Source organism: Gavia stellata, chromosome 2, assembly GCF_030936135.1.
Source record: "Gavia stellata isolate bGavSte3 chromosome 2, bGavSte3.hap2, whole genome shotgun sequence".
Lineage (NCBI taxonomy): Eukaryota > Metazoa > Chordata > Aves > Gaviiformes > Gaviidae > Gavia > Gavia stellata.
Window position 1 is genome coordinate 15,250,200 of NC_082595.1, and position 17,807 is coordinate 15,268,006.

General features: G+C 36.9%; 1 protein-coding gene across 1 annotated transcript in view; it reads right to left on the reverse strand.

Annotated features, from left to right (window-relative positions):
* SRBD1 (S1 RNA binding domain 1) overlaps positions 1-17,807 on the reverse strand; it is a 131,994-nt gene that overhangs the window by 84,673 nt on the left and 29,514 nt on the right. The window contains exons 13-15 of the mRNA XM_059832486.1: positions 13,958-14,115; positions 12,663-12,753; positions 11,477-11,584 (exon numbers count right to left, since the gene is read on the reverse strand). Of these exons, the coding sequence (XP_059688469.1) occupies positions 11,477-11,584; positions 12,663-12,753; positions 13,958-14,115 (357 nt within the window). The remainder of the gene's footprint in view (positions 1-11,476; positions 11,585-12,662; positions 12,754-13,957; positions 14,116-17,807) is intronic.

Below are 17,807 nucleotides of genomic sequence, written 5' to 3' on the forward strand. Positions count from 1 at the left end.
GGGATCCAGTTATAGAAAGGAATTATCCTCAATAGGCACCTTCAGTTACAACCGTCTGACACTGCAGCCATCTAAACCTAATCCCTTTTCAACCTGAAATAACCTACTCAAAGACCCTTTGAGACACACAGCACGTCTATATTCTCTGCCTCTCATGCCCTGAAAACATCAGAAGTATGCTGAAGTATCTCCTGTTGCTGTGGCTTCTTTCAATGTCATTCACGAAGCTTTTAAGACTGCCATACACTTTGTTGATAAGAAAAGTTAAATGAGTCCAGACAAGCATAGACCCCAGTTTCAGTATCACACAAAATTACTCCAAGTGATGGTGCAACATGGGTAGCACTCAATCCTGCACTGCCAACAGCCTCTAAGAGCCGATAGCCTGAAATCAGGAATAGAAATAACAATTTTCTGTAACTGCAGAGGGAAAGAGCCCTTGCTTTACTGACAGACACGTTGTATTTGCTTTTCAGTCCTGGAAGATTCTCAGGATATCAGACACCTAGAAGTCATTAACGTTTAATTTGCAAATCTCCCTAAAATCCAAACCATTTTGTCTTTTTTTTTGTTTTTTAAAAAAACAAGGTTTGTAATAGTTGCTCTCCTGGTACTGGGGGAATTTGTTAGCAACTGTACAAGTGGCAATTTCCTAAGGTTACCTCTCAAAACAAACCTGAACATATTTTCAGAGGGACGCTTCTATCCAAACTTTGGATTTGCCCACAAACTTTCATTTTTACCAGATCTCAACAGTATTGATACTTCAAAGAATCAAGAAACTTTCCCCACTAATGACAGCATTTGTGCATATGCTCACTCCTTTTTTTTCTTAAGCATTTCTAATTATTATTTAGAAATACATGCAATCCACACATATGCACTCTCGTAATAGATGTCTAGGATGAAGAATTTAATCCCAAAAATAACCCTCTGCTAGTTAAAAGCCACTGAAATTAAGGCATCTAATGTAGAGTGTTAGACAGCCTAATGGAATCTAACCACCTAACCTAAGCTTCTGCTATCAGCATCAATGATAATAGCATAGTAAGTTAAATAAATAAATCTGTGTATCACATCTCACAGCAATAAAGGAAGCCTAGTAAGAGCTGAAATGCAGAACACCAAATGTGGTTTCACAAATGAACAGGTATGAAGTTTGGCAGAATCTCAACTTAAGTAAAAACATATTACTGGCAACCTCACACAAATGGAAAAATGCTTACTTCTCCATTAGGTTCCTACAGAATGTCTACTTGAAGACAAAACACTATTTAAATATACAACCAGGTCAGACTGTGCAGTAACACTCGGTCTTAGTACCTCACAAATCAGAGGATACATCTTGTATTTATATAATTTTAATCTGGATGCTCTCAGTATTAATCACACTATATTTGGATGCTTTCACTTAAATTAACTCCTGACAGGATTCCAACAAGTAATACCTGCTAGAGCTTTTTTACATAGTGCAGAGCCTAAATGGATTTTCCCAATCTTTACTAGTGAAAATTTACCAATTGCCACAGCTATTTCATAACAAAGTCACTTAAAACACACAAACATAGGTTTCTGATGTCTCTGAAGTATGAAGCAGATGACAGAGCAATATCTCAAACACCACAAGCATCAGTTATTTTAGAAAGGCAATATTGACACAAATAATGAATTAACATTTTAATTATTTTAATTTACATTCACTTCTCAGTACCAAAGATTTTGTTAGCATTGTGATACCATACTAGTGTGGGGCCATGCTATTTCATCTCAGGCAACGGGTAAAGGCTAGCAGTGTAAAATGCACAGACATGGGTAACAAGAACCACGCTGCAAGTTTCCGTAATCAGAGTTCTGCAAATACAAATGAGGGAGGATTTCCTATGAGCAATTTCACCTATTTTAAATATGAAGTTTCTGGGTCTTTCTACTTTTTGTTATTTTCAGGTCCAAACCCAGTGGTTTTCAACCTGTGGTTCACAGGCTTCTTCCAAGGGGTTCACAAAGGACACCGAAGACACCAGCCCACTGTCAGTAGGCTTAGTCTCTGGAGTGACTTCTACACTGACACCAGTGAATTTTCAACAGTCTGCAAATCAAAAAATTCAAAGATCCATCATCATTCAGCTTAGTCACTATCTAACCTCTCTCAGCTCCTGTTTGAGCAGGTAACATCCACATCTGATTATATTTCATTTCCACTACGAGAGAAATGGTGGTGACCACACATGCTTTTGCTTTAAAGAAAAAAAAAAAAACCCACCTAAAACTACAGAGACACTGAACCATACACGCTAATTTTGGAAGCTCTTAAAAACAGTGCTGCAGCAGCTCACCTGAAAGCCTAAGCTTTTCCGGTTTGTTTGAGATCAGTATCACTACCATAGTTTGGAAAAATTTAAGGCTCACATCACTAAACCTTCACAATCCTAGCTGCATATAATGTATTTTCTTCGTGTGGTGTCTCACAGTAACTGACCAAAACCTAACCTTCTAAGCCTTATGATGAACAAACAGCATTTTAAAACATACTCTGGAGTTACATGGAACAAGCATACTTCAGCTCACTCCAGCTAAAAGACAAAAAAAAAAGTAGTGTTAGGAAAAGACTCATAGATGTAGCTGTTGAGAATCTGTCTCCAGTACTCACTGTGAGAGGCAGTAATGTGTCATTAGGTCATATTTTTCAACTGAAGTCCAAACCTCAGTTTTAAGCTTGGACTGTACACCATCCATTCATGCTCACAGACGATTAAGGGAGGGAACAGAAGAGGAGAGGGAACTGTGCTCTTGACATAACCTGCTGCATTGAAAAGGCAAGGAGCACACAGCTCAAATGAGCTCAAAGCTGTACAAATTCCCCATAGACTGCAGTGCCTCTGTCTAGAGGAAGTACCTTGAAAGTGCCCTGCCCCTTTTTCCCTGACTGCACCCTCATTCTTTCCGCACCGCTTCCTCCACCAGCTACCCAGTTCCTCAGGCTTTCTGCATTCCTCAAGCCATCCCTATACTTTGGCCACCACTCAGACACCTCTTAACAAAAAGCTCCTCGCCTTCCTCTGCCAAGAAGTACAAGATGGCACACACTGTGCAGAGACCTGCACGCAACCTTTCAGACACAGAGGACGACTTGAAACTTTCACCCTTCGGTATCTCTACTGATACTCCAAACATCACGCGAGCGAGACAACAGCCATCACGAGGAAGGGTGGTTTGGGGATCCTTCAGAGAAAGAAGGATGTCAGACCAAATAACAACACTCATTCTGGGAGAAGTGGGCATGTTATAATATCATGTTATGTTTGTTCCACTAAATAAGGTCTTCCTGGAAATCTTTCTTTGAAATTAACCAGTAAGAACCTTGTGGTGTTGATCAAATGGCACAGAAAAACTTCAGAAGTTGTAACCACATTAAACAATAACCTAAATCATTTCAGTCTGAAATAAAAAGCTTATTTTTAGCCTGTTAGGTACCCCACCCCCTCAAAAATATCAGACAGTCAGATGAACTAGTTTTGTTTCACTGTAGCAATCTAGCAAATTTAAGATCTAGTCATCTATTTTTCTTTAAATCTGTTAAATCCTCCTTAATTTCTGAGCTCTGGAAGTAGGCTCAAACAAGAGACTTTAGGCCACAGTCATTTTCATTGTCATCATAGAAAGCTCTTAAAGTAGATTGCATTGGAAACACTGACCAGCACACAATGTTAAGTGATAAAAATAGTGTTTTGAAGACTTCTACTACTGTGTCAAACACACCCCAAAAATAAAATCCCCTACTCACAGTATAGTTTTAGCAGTTCCATGCTGAACATTAAAATCATTGCTACACATATTTGGTAAAAATCTGATTTCGTTTTAAGTAAGCTTTAGGAATGAAATGCCCAGTCTTGCTCTATGAATATACTCCATGCAATTCACACATTCCAAAACTACTCGCAGGGGACCTGATGGGCACACTCCATGCAGAAATGGTAGTACTTGTTCATTGCATGTCCTTTGTCTGGCATCTGTCAATAACCTTTTACCTTTCCAACACGTTCTTGTTTTGTGTTTGTAAATATTTTTGGATGGTTCCCCCTCTTCACCTGACTTCTGTTGTACTGCAATACTAGATGTCTTCTAGCTGATTATCTTTTTTTTTTTTTAAAAAAAAAAAGGTGTTTTATTTATCTGAAAATAACAAAGATCTACAAGAAACCAGCCTGTGTACAAATTACTGCTCAGTAGGGAATATAAAATAAAATTGAAAATAGAGGAGTCATGCTAAATATAACAAATGACTTCTCTGTTAAAAAACAAAGCAGGGGAGAGAAATTATTGTGATCAATTTCTCACATTTATTATCTGATTTGCAAGAGTGTATTTGAGATCAGTACATTTCTAAAAGAAAGGTATGCAAAGTTGCCCTTGAACATATTGTGACATGCTTAATGGCTTTTCATCCTAAAATCTTTCCTAATTTTACAGAAGTGATTTTTTTGTTTGTTTGTTTGTCTGTTTAGTATCCTTTAAAGGTCTGAAGATATTTACATATTGAGAATACATAACTTTCAAAATCACTGCTTGATATTACTGTTCCTACGAAATTCTTTTAGAAAGAGAAAACATAGAAGGGCAGTTGTATGAAGAACTCTCCTCTCTCCCCCAAGACTGTTTTACCATAGATTGCCCTGGACCCAAGTCAAACAATATGTCCTAGTGTTCTGGAAAAATGGTCTTTTTCCTCAAGATTTAGATTTCTTTCGCTAGTTACATTTACTTCCTGATCCCCTGCCTTCACATTGCTAAAGTCTAGACTCCACATATGTTTCACTCTTTTTCTAAACTTAAAGGAATTCATTATCTCTTTAACTACATTGACATTCTCCCAATTAGTCCTCATTCATATCTTAAAAACTGTGAAGTTATTTCTCTGAAATAGAATTCAAAGATTGTTCCATAATTCCGTCAAGTGTATTGCTTATAAAGTTTGTTTTAAAAAGTTTCAAATTCATGCTATACAAGCCAGAAATTTCACCTGTCCCACTGTATCTTCACTGCTTACCCATTTCTTTTCCTCCCCTCAGAAAAACACAGCTAGAGATGGTACTGCTGCCTACAGTAAACTTCTAAAATAAGCAACAAAGCTGGGGCAGAGGGGAATCTTTGCTTTCTTGGACTGCTTCAAAATCTAAGATGACTTCTGAATTCCCCCTTTTGAATATAGTATGGGTTCAGCTCGACATAGATACCAGTCTGTGGAGTCACCAGAAACAAACATAGGATACTATTTTAAATGCAGATACTTATTACAGTTCATGTTGTGCCAAACAGTAGACTAATTACTCCCTAAAGTTGCGAATAATCAAGAGCAGCAGGAGGAAGAAGTTTCTATGCAGAGTGAGGTTCCAATTTATAGGACTGTCTCCCGTAAATATAAATATTTACAAAATGATTTTTCATTTGAAGAGTGCATGATCATGAGTTCTTACTCAGCTGCGGTAAATAATCACAACAGAAAAGTAGCTTTTAAGTAAGGGACAGAAGACAGTTTGGCTGGAAATAACTACATAATTTAAAATGTTTTCATTGACTATGTCCTCTTCATGCACATTTTAAACCTGTTTGTTCCTCAAATTATTTCTTCATTGTTTAGGACTTCTCATGACTCCACTAGAGCTTGAAAGAGATGAAAGCAGAACAAAGGTTCTTCAGTGCACATTTCAGACGTGTGCATTGTTTCCACCAAGCATGTATTCCTTTTGCCAAAACTTTCCAAACTACTTTCCACCTTCTGTGTCAGACATCTAATGACCTAAGGTGTGTAGGTGTGCATATATAAATGTGTCATCAATAGAGTTATATAGCTTAACAGACAAAAATAACAGCTTAAAGAAAATATAATCAAAAAGAAATAGGAATAAAGTTTCCCATATCCCTATCCCCCTTTGTACTCTCAACAGACTTGAAACAACTGCATTAATGCAGCAAGCAATAGCTTGTAAAAGGATGCAAACCAGCTGAAACATTTGACAGACAGTGTTAAATACCAGAGGATTCATATCAACCACTTTATTTGAAAAGGTGCTTTGATGTTGGCTATCTTTCATGTACCTCTTTCATGGCACATTAATAAGGAAAACTGAGATGGGGTAAATTAAGTCCCAAGGTCATATCTAGAGTTACAGCACTGTGGGTACCTGATGAAATACGGATTAATGCTGCATGAGCATTGAATAAATAAAACCACTTCTGTTAACCACTCAAACAAGTTTTACAAGTAGTTCTGAACTTTATTCGGCAACTAGACTTCAGACATCTTAATCCCCCCACACTGCTTTGAAACCTAATTATCATAATGTGAACCCGAATGTTAGGTCCCTTTCAAACTGCGAGTGCTATGAAGCAGAAAAGTAATGGGAATTAAGCTAGTGTAACATTAGAAATGTAGAGGCATGGAACTTGAAAGTGGCATTTGTTAAAGCTGAGAGAGTATAATGTAGATATTCAACAACATAAAACACACATTTAAATTGAAAAGGATATTTAAAGCATGTGCAGACACCTATAAAATACAAGCGGACCTAAAATCCTGTAGAACAAACATTTCCAAATCAATTTCTTGCCACCAAGGTCCAACTTCAAAAGGTATTAAACAGTCCTATTCTACCTTAGCAGAACATTTCTAATCATTCTAAAGCAGACAATTTAAACATTAAAGAAAGCCCAATGAGAACTTTACAAGACATTACAGACTTTCCCCTATTTGTCACAGTACAGAAGTGTTTGAACTTAAGCAGCAGTAAATTATTAATTACGTTGCTTATAAAGTCTCAAGAGCAAGAAAAGATTTTGCTGAAAGTGGCGGAAAAGGATTTTGTATCAAGTTTAAAACCAAGTATAACAGAAATTAAACACCAAGCCACCTAAAAAACAACAACAACAAAAAAATACACTTGCCTGGCTGAATTCTTTACTGCTTGTTGAAAAAGATTTAAAATTCATGATACCTATCAAACTTTCTTTTAAATATGAGCTGAAATAGTTTATTCTGAGTGTGCATTAATGTAACAAGCACATAAGAAAACTCAAACCAGTAAGAATGTTTGTATTGTGACAATGAAACCACTGAGGCTGAAAGAAAAATTATGATTTTATTTTTCCCAATATGATGTTTGAGCGGTTCATGTTGTTCCGCTCTAGCATAGTTCACTTGTCATTCAGATAGCTTTCATTTTCAAGATGCCTACAACTGACAGCAATCTAAGAAAAACAGTTGCAGTGATCAAAATACGGAATGAGATTCCTGACATATTTTTTCAAGATTTTCATTTAATCCAAAAAGGCCAATGAAATCCTAAAAGTTCATCATCTGCCATGTTAATGCTGAACACACTGTTGTTTCATTTACATTTCTGGTCCTGTTAAAACAAATACACTTGTCTAAAACAGAACATCTGTTTTGGTTATAATACAATGTATCTTTGGCAAGAACCCACAATAGAACTAACATAAATAATCAAGAATATTTATTGAACCTTGTAACAAAAACTGTTTTGTAACAAAAAACCTGAAGACTCGATATGACTGTCTCTAGGCTCTAGTCCAGTCCTAATCTAAGTCAATAAACATAGCTCTAAAAGGGAAACTACATTAAAAAAAAAAAAAAAAGGAAGTTCTGCAGTTATTTAGGTTGGATGTAGGTATCTGAAAGCATGTTGGTTACAAAAATAGTGAAAAATATTTGCTTTAAATCAAAAACTGTCCAACTGAGTCCAGACAGGTTTTAAAGCCACACGAAAAAATTGTCCATATGCCTCATTTCCTACAACTGTCTTCACTGATTTGTCTTCTCTTTAGAAAACTTCAGTAAAACTATTTGTAGTTTGTACTTGCCATTGCTGAGGATTTGTTATTTTAATTGCTTGCTTTCATATATGTATTATTTTGAAGTGTGAATCAGTTAATTTGATTCTTGCCTACACAACTAAAAAAAGATGAAACACTGTTCTCATTTACGTCTATAGTTAAGCGCTCACTAGAGTCGGATACTGAAGACAAGGAATAACTTCATGCACAATTCTGAAATTATTGTACAGGACTTTAGTAGTAGAGAGAGACTATCAGCATATTTCAGCATGTACTGCACATACATACAATCAATTTGGTGTTCAGTTGGTTATTATCATTAACCTTCATTAGAGTGCATACCTGCCCAGACATTTGTGCATGCATCAACTGCGCACACCTTCTTTCTAAAATTACAGACCCTATTACTGCCTCATTTCCCTGGAAATGCATGATCCAATGTTCCATATAATGAACTGGACATAAAAGTATGAACAGACTTATTTCTGATCCTGTTCTCCACTTCTAACAAAAAATTTTAGTATCATATTACAAGCTTTATTTGCCAAGAAAACCAAAGTCTATAGCACCTCTCTATCAGCCACCTTTCTGAACAACAGCTTAAGTTGATCGGGATTTTGGTTTTAAAGCACTATAAAACAATCCAGCCTCGTCTGCCAAGCCACTTTATGTTTGGACTCCTTTAGGGAAAAAGATTGTAAACGCAAAAACAATTGGCAATTCTCTGAAACATACACACAGCAATGAACTCAGTTCTGTTTTGCTGGGCAAGGATTTCCACCTTCATGCAGGTCAGCGCATCACTACGAGAAGCTGAATGCTTGGGAAATGGTATCATGTTAGATGCAACTGACTCATTCTGTTACAGTTTAAGTACTTGAGTGTTTTTGTTTTGTTCTGGTTTTTTGTTTTGTTTAGTGGTGATTTTGTTTGGGGTTTGTTTTTTTTTTACAGTTCAAACACTAAATTGATTTGTAAATCCATTTTTTAGTTACAACTGCAATCCGCTGAAGCAGATCTTGTTTCATTTAAAAATGAACTGTTCCAACATTACTTAAATTGTTTCTTAGAGATTTTAATTGAAAAACAATTTATAAAGATCACTTGATCCAAAAGCATACCATGGGTTTCCACAGAACTGATTACAGATCTATATTCAGCCTATGTATAAACAAAGCCCTCATATTTTCCCCTATCATGAGAAAACAACATAATCAAGGGAAGACTTTGTCCACGGAAACAGAAAATTTTTTCGTGATCTGAGAGAGCATGCTCTGGGGGACTTTTTTATTTAAAAAAAGATGATCAGCAGAGCACATTCTTCCAAGTCATCTTTCATAGTTCCCCTCAAGAGGTACAACAGTTCTCACAATGCAGGCCTACTGTCACCTATTGCTCAAATGATACTTCTGTACTAATTGCTCCTCATTTAGCAAGTATCACTTACATTTTTTTAATTCAGACTGACATAAATTCCAGGCATTTCACTGGATTATCAGAAGTGGGGGCGTGGATGTCTGGACTCATCATTCCTCTCCGTTACTGAGAAATACCAAGGAGATTAAGGAGAAAGTTTTCTAGAGCTAGAAAGCAAAGTAGCTATCTTATAGAATTCAGCTGCATGGCTGGGAAACCCCAGCACGGGATAATGCAATGAGATGCACATAAAACTAGTTTAGCAGAAAGGGCAACATGGGAACCCTGACCTTCAAGAAAGAAACTCAGTCAAGACTGTCAAAATGCGAAGAGACACACAAGGACTGCAAAGTCCAGCTTATTTGTAAACCCACATATATAAACACACACACAAACAGCAGTCTACAAAGTTCAACAGCAACAAATGTCACCTATAGCATGCAGTACAAAAAAATAATTACATTCTTCTGATTTTTAATATGCAGTACCTCAGTGTTCTGCATACGAATTCTGAAGCAGGTAGGGACTAGCTCTTCACCATATATGAGCACAGCACAAGAAAACCATTGACAACATAAATATATACTCTAAGCAAAAATGGTTTTGATTTGCTAATTTTCACTTCCAGGAATCAATCTTGCAGGTTAGACAACTGCATTTATGTATTTTTCCTACAAATATCACAACAAGTTTTGTGAAAAATGAAGAGTTAAAAAATTATCTGTCACTACTAGAAAAAGCAACCAACTTGATAACGTGACTTCTGCCTTAGAGCATTTATACTAATTCCTATTTCACAAGAGCTTTTATCAGTTGCAAGAACCTGGTAGCTCTACTGGCCAAAAAAAAAAATTCAATACTGATAATTATTTTGCAAATTCTATAATCTTGAACTATAAACAGGGAGAAAAATCTTAAAGCAAAAGATGAAAACACAGTGAGAAAACCATCCACCACAGTAGTAGATAAATAAATTTTTCTGTGTAAACTAAATAGTTACTTATGTTTTGTAGCATATGATCAGTAAATAAATAAAATCACTATTACTCTCTCAGACAAAGTGCTTATGCGAACACAGTGGATTTTTAAACTATATGAAGTGAACAACAGGGAGATTAAACATTTGCCAAAAACCACACAGTATGAAGTGTTTTCCATTCTCTACAGTCATTAGAAATCCACTGTTTTCAAGTTGGATTCAGGAAAGAAGATGCCTAATTTTTCAGAAGCTTGAACAGCTCCTTCCTTTGCAAACAATTAAAATCAGAAAAACCCTACTATGTCTCCTGAAATATAAAGGAGATTTAAGTATCAGATCTTGCTGCAAATTTACTTATAAATCTTAGAAACAAAGAACAAGTGTAATTAAATGATAGCATAAGTTCACAGGAATAACACATTTGTTGAACATTTCTGTAAGATAACTTCCTAATCTACAGAGAAAAGGCTCCATTAAATGTATATAGTAGTTTGAACAGAGAAAGGCCATAACTTTTTCAAAAACCTAGATAACTTACTTCAGTATGTTAAGATAGTGAAAAGTAAACACTGCTGTTGAACTTCAGGACAAAAGATAATCCAAGGTAAATCACCAAAAATTATTTAAAAAAATAAATGTGTGAATTAAAAAAAAAGAGCATGGAAGAAAAGAAAGTGATATAGTACAGTTTCCATCCAAACCAACAGCAGAATAGTTTAGTTCTAATTCAACAAACTAATGGATAAAATTTGAAGAAGATAAATACCTTCAACTACTCTCTGCCAGGTATTAACAAAATATTTATTTCCAGATCATTTAACACCCATAGGGTTAGCAAGCAATCCATACCATAGTCAGACAACACAAGCTTCATCATTTGCATTTAAACCTCATTTATCAGGGAATAAATACACAGTACCAAACACAGGTCCTTGGTTGTTTGAGCTGCTATTCTTGCCTACTTTGTTACAATGATAATAGCAACGGAGTGAACCTCAGAAAGAGAAAATAAAATGCTTCAGTGAGTCTCTCTTACTGACTCAGGAGAACTACTTTCATGCTCCAAGGAGCTACAGCCATTTTCCTTTGGCTAGAAGGATGGGTCAAGCTTGACTCAAAAAAGAAAGACAAGGCAATAAAAAGACACACTTCAAAAAAAATTACATTTAAAACTACCTGTTAAGTTAAAATATGCTGAACAGATGAGTGTCACAGCAAGCAAAGCGATCTTACCAGTAAACAACATCCAGTGGTGCAAAATATTTCTTCATAATTAAGTCAGCAAAGTAAGCTTCTGTTTCTCGGCAGGCTGTGCCATTGCCAATCACGACAGTGCTACAGCTTTGCATGGGGTAAAAAGATTAACAATTACTCTTAATTATTCTTTAAGACCTTTTATACACAGCATTCAATGCACAACAATGACCAATCCATCTTATTTTATATAATACAAGGTTCGGATTTAATGAGAACATATTCCTAGTAATATCACATTGTGTTTAACAGGTTTTCAATGTGACAGTTCAAGAGATGAGTCAAAATTTTCACTCATTTGTAATGGAACTGAACAGTGGTAATATCAGCAGCAAACACCAAAAATGATACTTTATATTCATAAAAGAAATGTAATGTTACTTACAGTCCTCAAACCCTTTCACCTCACATTTGCCTCATCGGCTATGAGTCATGAAAAGGGGCAGAAGCCCAAGCAATCAGAATCTTAATTCCTTAATGGGAACATCATAGTTTGCAACAGCTTGCAAGGTCATTGCCTCTGACTGCCCCCTCCACAGCCACTCAGCCATCAAATCACCTTTTTTAAAGCCAATCTGATGCTTAAAGACAAACTGGACTGTATTCTGTGGCAGTTCAGCAGCTGACTCAGTGGACCAGATGTCTGACCACAGGGGATCCCAAACAGTTGGATACAATAACCCTTAAATCATGCTGCCTCTATTTGCAAGTCCGTCTGGAGATCTATCTGAGCAGGATTTCCTTTGCTTAAGAAAACCCTTCCAAAGACTTAATGTGGCTTTTGGAACAGAGAAAGATCAATGAGTGGTTTGGGGGTTGGGGGCGTCGGGGGAGTAGGAAGAGTAAGGCTAAACTTATTCCTTAGCTGAATGTTAATTTCTATTCCTAAAAATGAATGGATTGACAGAGCTTTATGGGGATAAATTCATAGCATGCAGCCTCAGTAATAGCCATGGCTTCATTTCATATGCTTCTAACATACACATATAGGGTAAAAGCATGAACATAGACTAAAAGAAAAATAAGCTCTGAACTACACAAAAAAAGAATAATTCCAGTTAAATCATTAGAATTCTTATTCCACCCAAAAGCAAGTATTTATATAGTCAAGATTTTCACTAAGTTTCGTAAGAAAGAGTAATAAATGGAAGTTTCTTTAGCATACTTGTACTGTAGCAGAAGTCTCTTTATCTTCTCAGCTTCACGAAATCCTTGACCAGAATGCAAGTAAACAACATCAGTATGGAGTATCCGACCTAGAACAACAAAAGGCAAAGCCATTTGATAAAAAACACAAAAGATACAAAAGCTATATCCTGTGGAACTACTAAAGTTAATTTGATGATTCACAAGGAAAGCTTCTCAATTAGCCATCTTTCCCTTTTATTTTTTGTATCCAATTAAAAGAAACTTATGGTGGGCAGAGGACTAAAATGCTTTGGCTGCCAAAGCAAAATGAGTTGATACATTTTTCTAGTTCCCTGGGGACATATCCACATAACAAATAATGAGCATCTAGTCATATTAGGCAAATAAAGTGTATTATATTATCAAAGAGAAAAACAGCAATTCACTGCAAAAGATTTATTGGTCTAGTCTAGTACATTTTACAGATCCAGTAAAGAGATGAAAATTAGGAACGCAGCCTCAGTACTTGCAGTCCAGGAGCTCTAGAACTCCAGTGCCAACTCTTGCCATCATCCCATCCATCCCATTTGGAAATTAACTCTGTATTAACTGGTACTGATAGCTTATGGTGCAATGCAAACTAATAACCATTTACCTTACCTTTACTGCCATTTTAACATGTGTCAAGAACACATCTTTCCTTACACTCACCCTGGGTGGATATATTCTCAGACAAAAAGCAAGGACAAAATAAAAGGAAAACAAACCATTTTCGAATGGGCCTAAAGAGGTATGTATCCCCAGATCAGACTAGGAAGAACTGGAAAGGCTCTGTTCTGTATCTATCTAAAAAAGGGAACTAAAAATTCTGCAAATACAATGTTTCTGACTTCTCACATTAACACACATACTACTAAACAAAAAGGGCAGATCAAGTCTCCAGATGTCCAAGATATTACCCATGAAAAAAGCAAAGTTACAGAAAGTATTTAAATTCAAATTCTTTGTTAAACAATAAAAATGCCAGGTGTTCTCTTTGCTGACTACTGAGAGGCACAATTATTTGAACCTGTATTCAAGAAGGCAGAAGGGATTTTAAATTCTGTTTTAGAGAGGAATAATAACACCAAAGGAGTCACTGGAATCCAGGTGCCAGAAACTTAACCTTAAGTCTGAAGAAAGGAATTTGCATGACAGGACACGTGGAAAACACTAGAAGCTTAAGAAAAAAAAAAATCAATTAGAAAAAAAAGTAAGTTTTGAAACTACCCTTTCCTCTAAATAAATATATTTTTATCAGTCCTTTCAAAAATATTTGGAATTGAAACTTACTGGTTGGTGAAATAATTGCCAACTTGCAGCCATGTTTGTAGCCAGGATCTACTCCCATCAAAGTACGGCCCCTCACAGGGCTGGTCAGAAGCAACTGCCGGAGATTCCTCCCAAACATCATCACAGACTCCTTCTCTGCATCAGATGTCAACTTTGATCTTAGAAGGATGAAAGCAAAAAAACCATTTCCCCCTCAATTAGCTTTCAAATGCACTTTTGAATTGTTCCAAAGTTGTAAGGCTTTTTCCAGTCATGTTTTCATGGTCTTTATTAAAGATTACACTTCCAATCAAGTTTTTGATACTTTTTAAAAAAGGATGAGCTATATGATCATTTCATTCTGGTTCTAAGAAAGTAAATCAACATGAAGAGTATAATAGAAATACTTCTAAGAATGTACACATACCAACTAACATTCAAACATCAACTCATAGGTTTTAGCTAAGAACAGCTTCCTGTCAAAGCTGATACCTAATTGCAAAGAAAAGTGGATTTGAAGACGACATGGATTGACTTCATCATAACTTCCCAGTTCTGGAGAAAAATCACTACCCCGCAAAAAAAGGGTGATCATTTACGCTGAGAGGTACTAGAGAAAAACTGGAAGGGCCTATCCAATTAATTGCTAACACACTATGACTCATGAGACATTTAATTTTGGCTATGAATTATGTTATTTAACAGTCATCATAGAAGTGTGTGGACTAGAGGTCTTTCTAGGAAGGTACTCTGCTTCCTCAGAACCAAACTAGAAAGCTGATGGGGTCATGATGTTCCCCACCTTTCTTTTCAATATTCTTCAAGAGGAAGAAGTGAGTTAGTGCACCAAGGATTGACTTTGAAGACTTCAAGCAAGAACACTTACTGCAGAGTGTTATAAGAAACAAATCAGTCTTGTTGAGTAAAGGTGTACATGATGCACGATGTCTTGTCAGATGTGGCCAGTAAGATGTGGCCAATGACTGATAAGGACAAGTATTTCTGTCATGGTATGGTATCTTATATAAAAAAAGCAAAACTGAAAAAGTAATGGGGACAAATATTCATCACCTAGCTGGTTTTTTTCCTTTTGCAGGTACTTGTTGCCATTTTCAGCTGCATTACGTTGTCAATGACTACAATAATTAGGCAAGCAACAGCAATCCAGTAAAGACTTCATATAACTTAAAGGGTAGCCAGTGACCTTATTCTCCTTTTCCTTTTATGCATCAGTGAAAAAAGTAATATCTGGGTTTATTTTTACAGAAGAAAAAAACTGCATTCCAGTTAACTAACCCTATGAGAATGGGGCGGGGGAAATTACTCAAGTTGTTTAGGTCAATCAATGCATGACACAAGCAGCCTACAAACAGTTCAAACAGAACCCTTGTAAGGGGTATTTGACATGATGGGATATGAAGCTGTTCTGAGCAATTTTCAGATGTGGAAGAACTTAAGAGTCTGACTTGAGTTTGCCCAGGATCCAACCAACCAACCTGTCTCATCCCACAGTGGTACAGAAAGAGCTGGTAAGTCCTCCTCATCTCCCATTTGTAAAGCGGTTTAGATTCTCTTTCACACATTGTTGATTGAACATTTTCTAAGGAAGCGTGCAATAGCAAAAGGCTCCCTTATGTCTCCGTGCTTTTTGTTTTGTATCAAATATACCAAATTAACACAGACATGATTTAAAGCAAGATGGTGAAGGGTATACATGCATTCAAAGACTCCTTAGCAATTCAAATGTGCCCTCAGCACCAAAGAACAGACACTCTGTATATTGCCACCACTAAAAACAAGAATATGGGAACGGCTGCGCTAGTTCAGGTAAGTGGGCCCTCTGTCCCAGTATCCTGTCTCCAAGTGCAGCTGTAAGCAGCTGCCTGAGGAGCTGATACAGCAGCACTAGTATACCTGTCCCATAATCTTACTATAGCCTCCAACTATTTCCAGCTCAGGGTATTTCCTGAGCTTGACATGATTTGTCTCTTCAGTAGCCCATAACAGATCTCTTATTCAACTACCCAGTCTCCTTCTGAACCCATGCACATTTCTTGCATCCACATGGACCTGCAGAACTTGCTGCCAACAGACTATCACAAACTGTGCAAATAGCTACCACCTTTTGGTTGGAAGCTGATTCTTTTAAATTTTTATGGCCCCCTAGGTCTTATACTGGAAGAGAGTAAAGATTTATCCCTAAAAACCCTGTGCCACTTCACACGCCATTCATCTCTAAGTCCTCTCTTTTCCAAGCTGAAGTCTCACAGCCTAGTCAATCCTTTGTCATACAGAAGTTATTTCACACCTTGTTCCCCTCCACTGGGCCTTTTCCAGTTCTAATGAACCCTTTCACTACTTTCCCCCTGCCCCCCGCCAGGTGAGGGGACCAAAATGGCCAATAATATTCCAAATACAGGCCAACTAAATTCCCTGTTTTGTCTTTATTCCTTAACTAAACAATCTTATCTTCTGAGCACTTGACATTTATGTGGAGCTACCTTCCACAGTGCCAAAGTGTCTTTCCTGAGTGTCAGGATAGCTTAGAGCTCATAATATTCTATATAGAAGAAAATTACTTCCCTCACAAGGATCATTTTACACTAATCTCCACTAAATTTCAGTTGCCATTTCATTTTCTGATCTTGCAGCATCCTTCTCCCATTCTTAAAACGTTAAACAAAAATAACCTAAACCACAGGACGAGCTTCTTCCAGGGAGAGTGCAGGGACAGAACAATTTGATGCCACTTGTGAGAGACCAGAGAAAACAAAGCAAGTACCTAAGCCTCACAGCCGTATGGATCTTCTACATAGACGCACAACAGAGATTCAACCAGCCACACGTGTATAGAAATGAAGTTTAAAAGCGGCTTGTAAACAAGGGAAGGTTGTATGCTCTTGGACTGGAGGCTTTGTACAGAGACAGGGCAAGTTCCAGCCTTCCACCTATCCCAGAGATACGGGATCCCTATTGCCCAGAAAGCCAAGTCCTCCCACACTGCAAATTCACATCAGTCCACCTGTGAAGGGAGACTTGTGCAGGAATCCAAATTGCCCCTAAACACATGCTATTAGTTATGTGCACCTTATGGAAATCATGTTTAAAATTGGCATGGATATACAGAAACTTTTATAGTAACAGGAAACGTTTCTGAAAGTGCCAGGTGCGTAGGGGGAACATAACGTATGTCCTTTCTATTACATAATATCCTGTATTTTTAAATTGAAAATATAGACCTCTCTTTTCTCCCTAACTGTCTCTCACTCAACACTTGTATCAATGACATGACCTACTGTCCCAAGTACTGGCCCTTAATTTCAAGTTTGGGATAGTCATTTGATCCTTGAACAAATATCAAGCTACTTCAAACAATCTAATATCTTTCTCTTTTTCAGTGCACTACTGGCTTCATCCAAATGGCAAGATGCCCAGCTTCATGTTTTTCCAATTTGTGACAATTCTCATTAATATGACAGAGATACAAGGCAGAGGCGGATAGCAGTCCTCCTCTCTAAACGCAAGAGGAATGGTTATTTTGCAAAAAAACAAACCAAAACCCTTCAGTTGCTACTTTATGAAAAAGTATCAGCCAAGTCAGAATTTCAAGCCCCTCCCTTGAACTCTATGAAGCACTCTTCATATCACAGTGACTGTATATCACTAACAGGTATATTGTAATAAAAGCAAATAACCGAATCATGACCTACTAGCTTCTATATTCAATAAGAGTCAGTTTTTAAGTTGAGATTTAAAACTCCCCACTTCCATATACAGTCTGAGAGGCAATCCTTTCCGTGGAAAAATATCTGCAAACTAGCTTCAGGTGGGAAAGAAGATATACAGAGAAATGTTTGTGTCCCTGAAGACA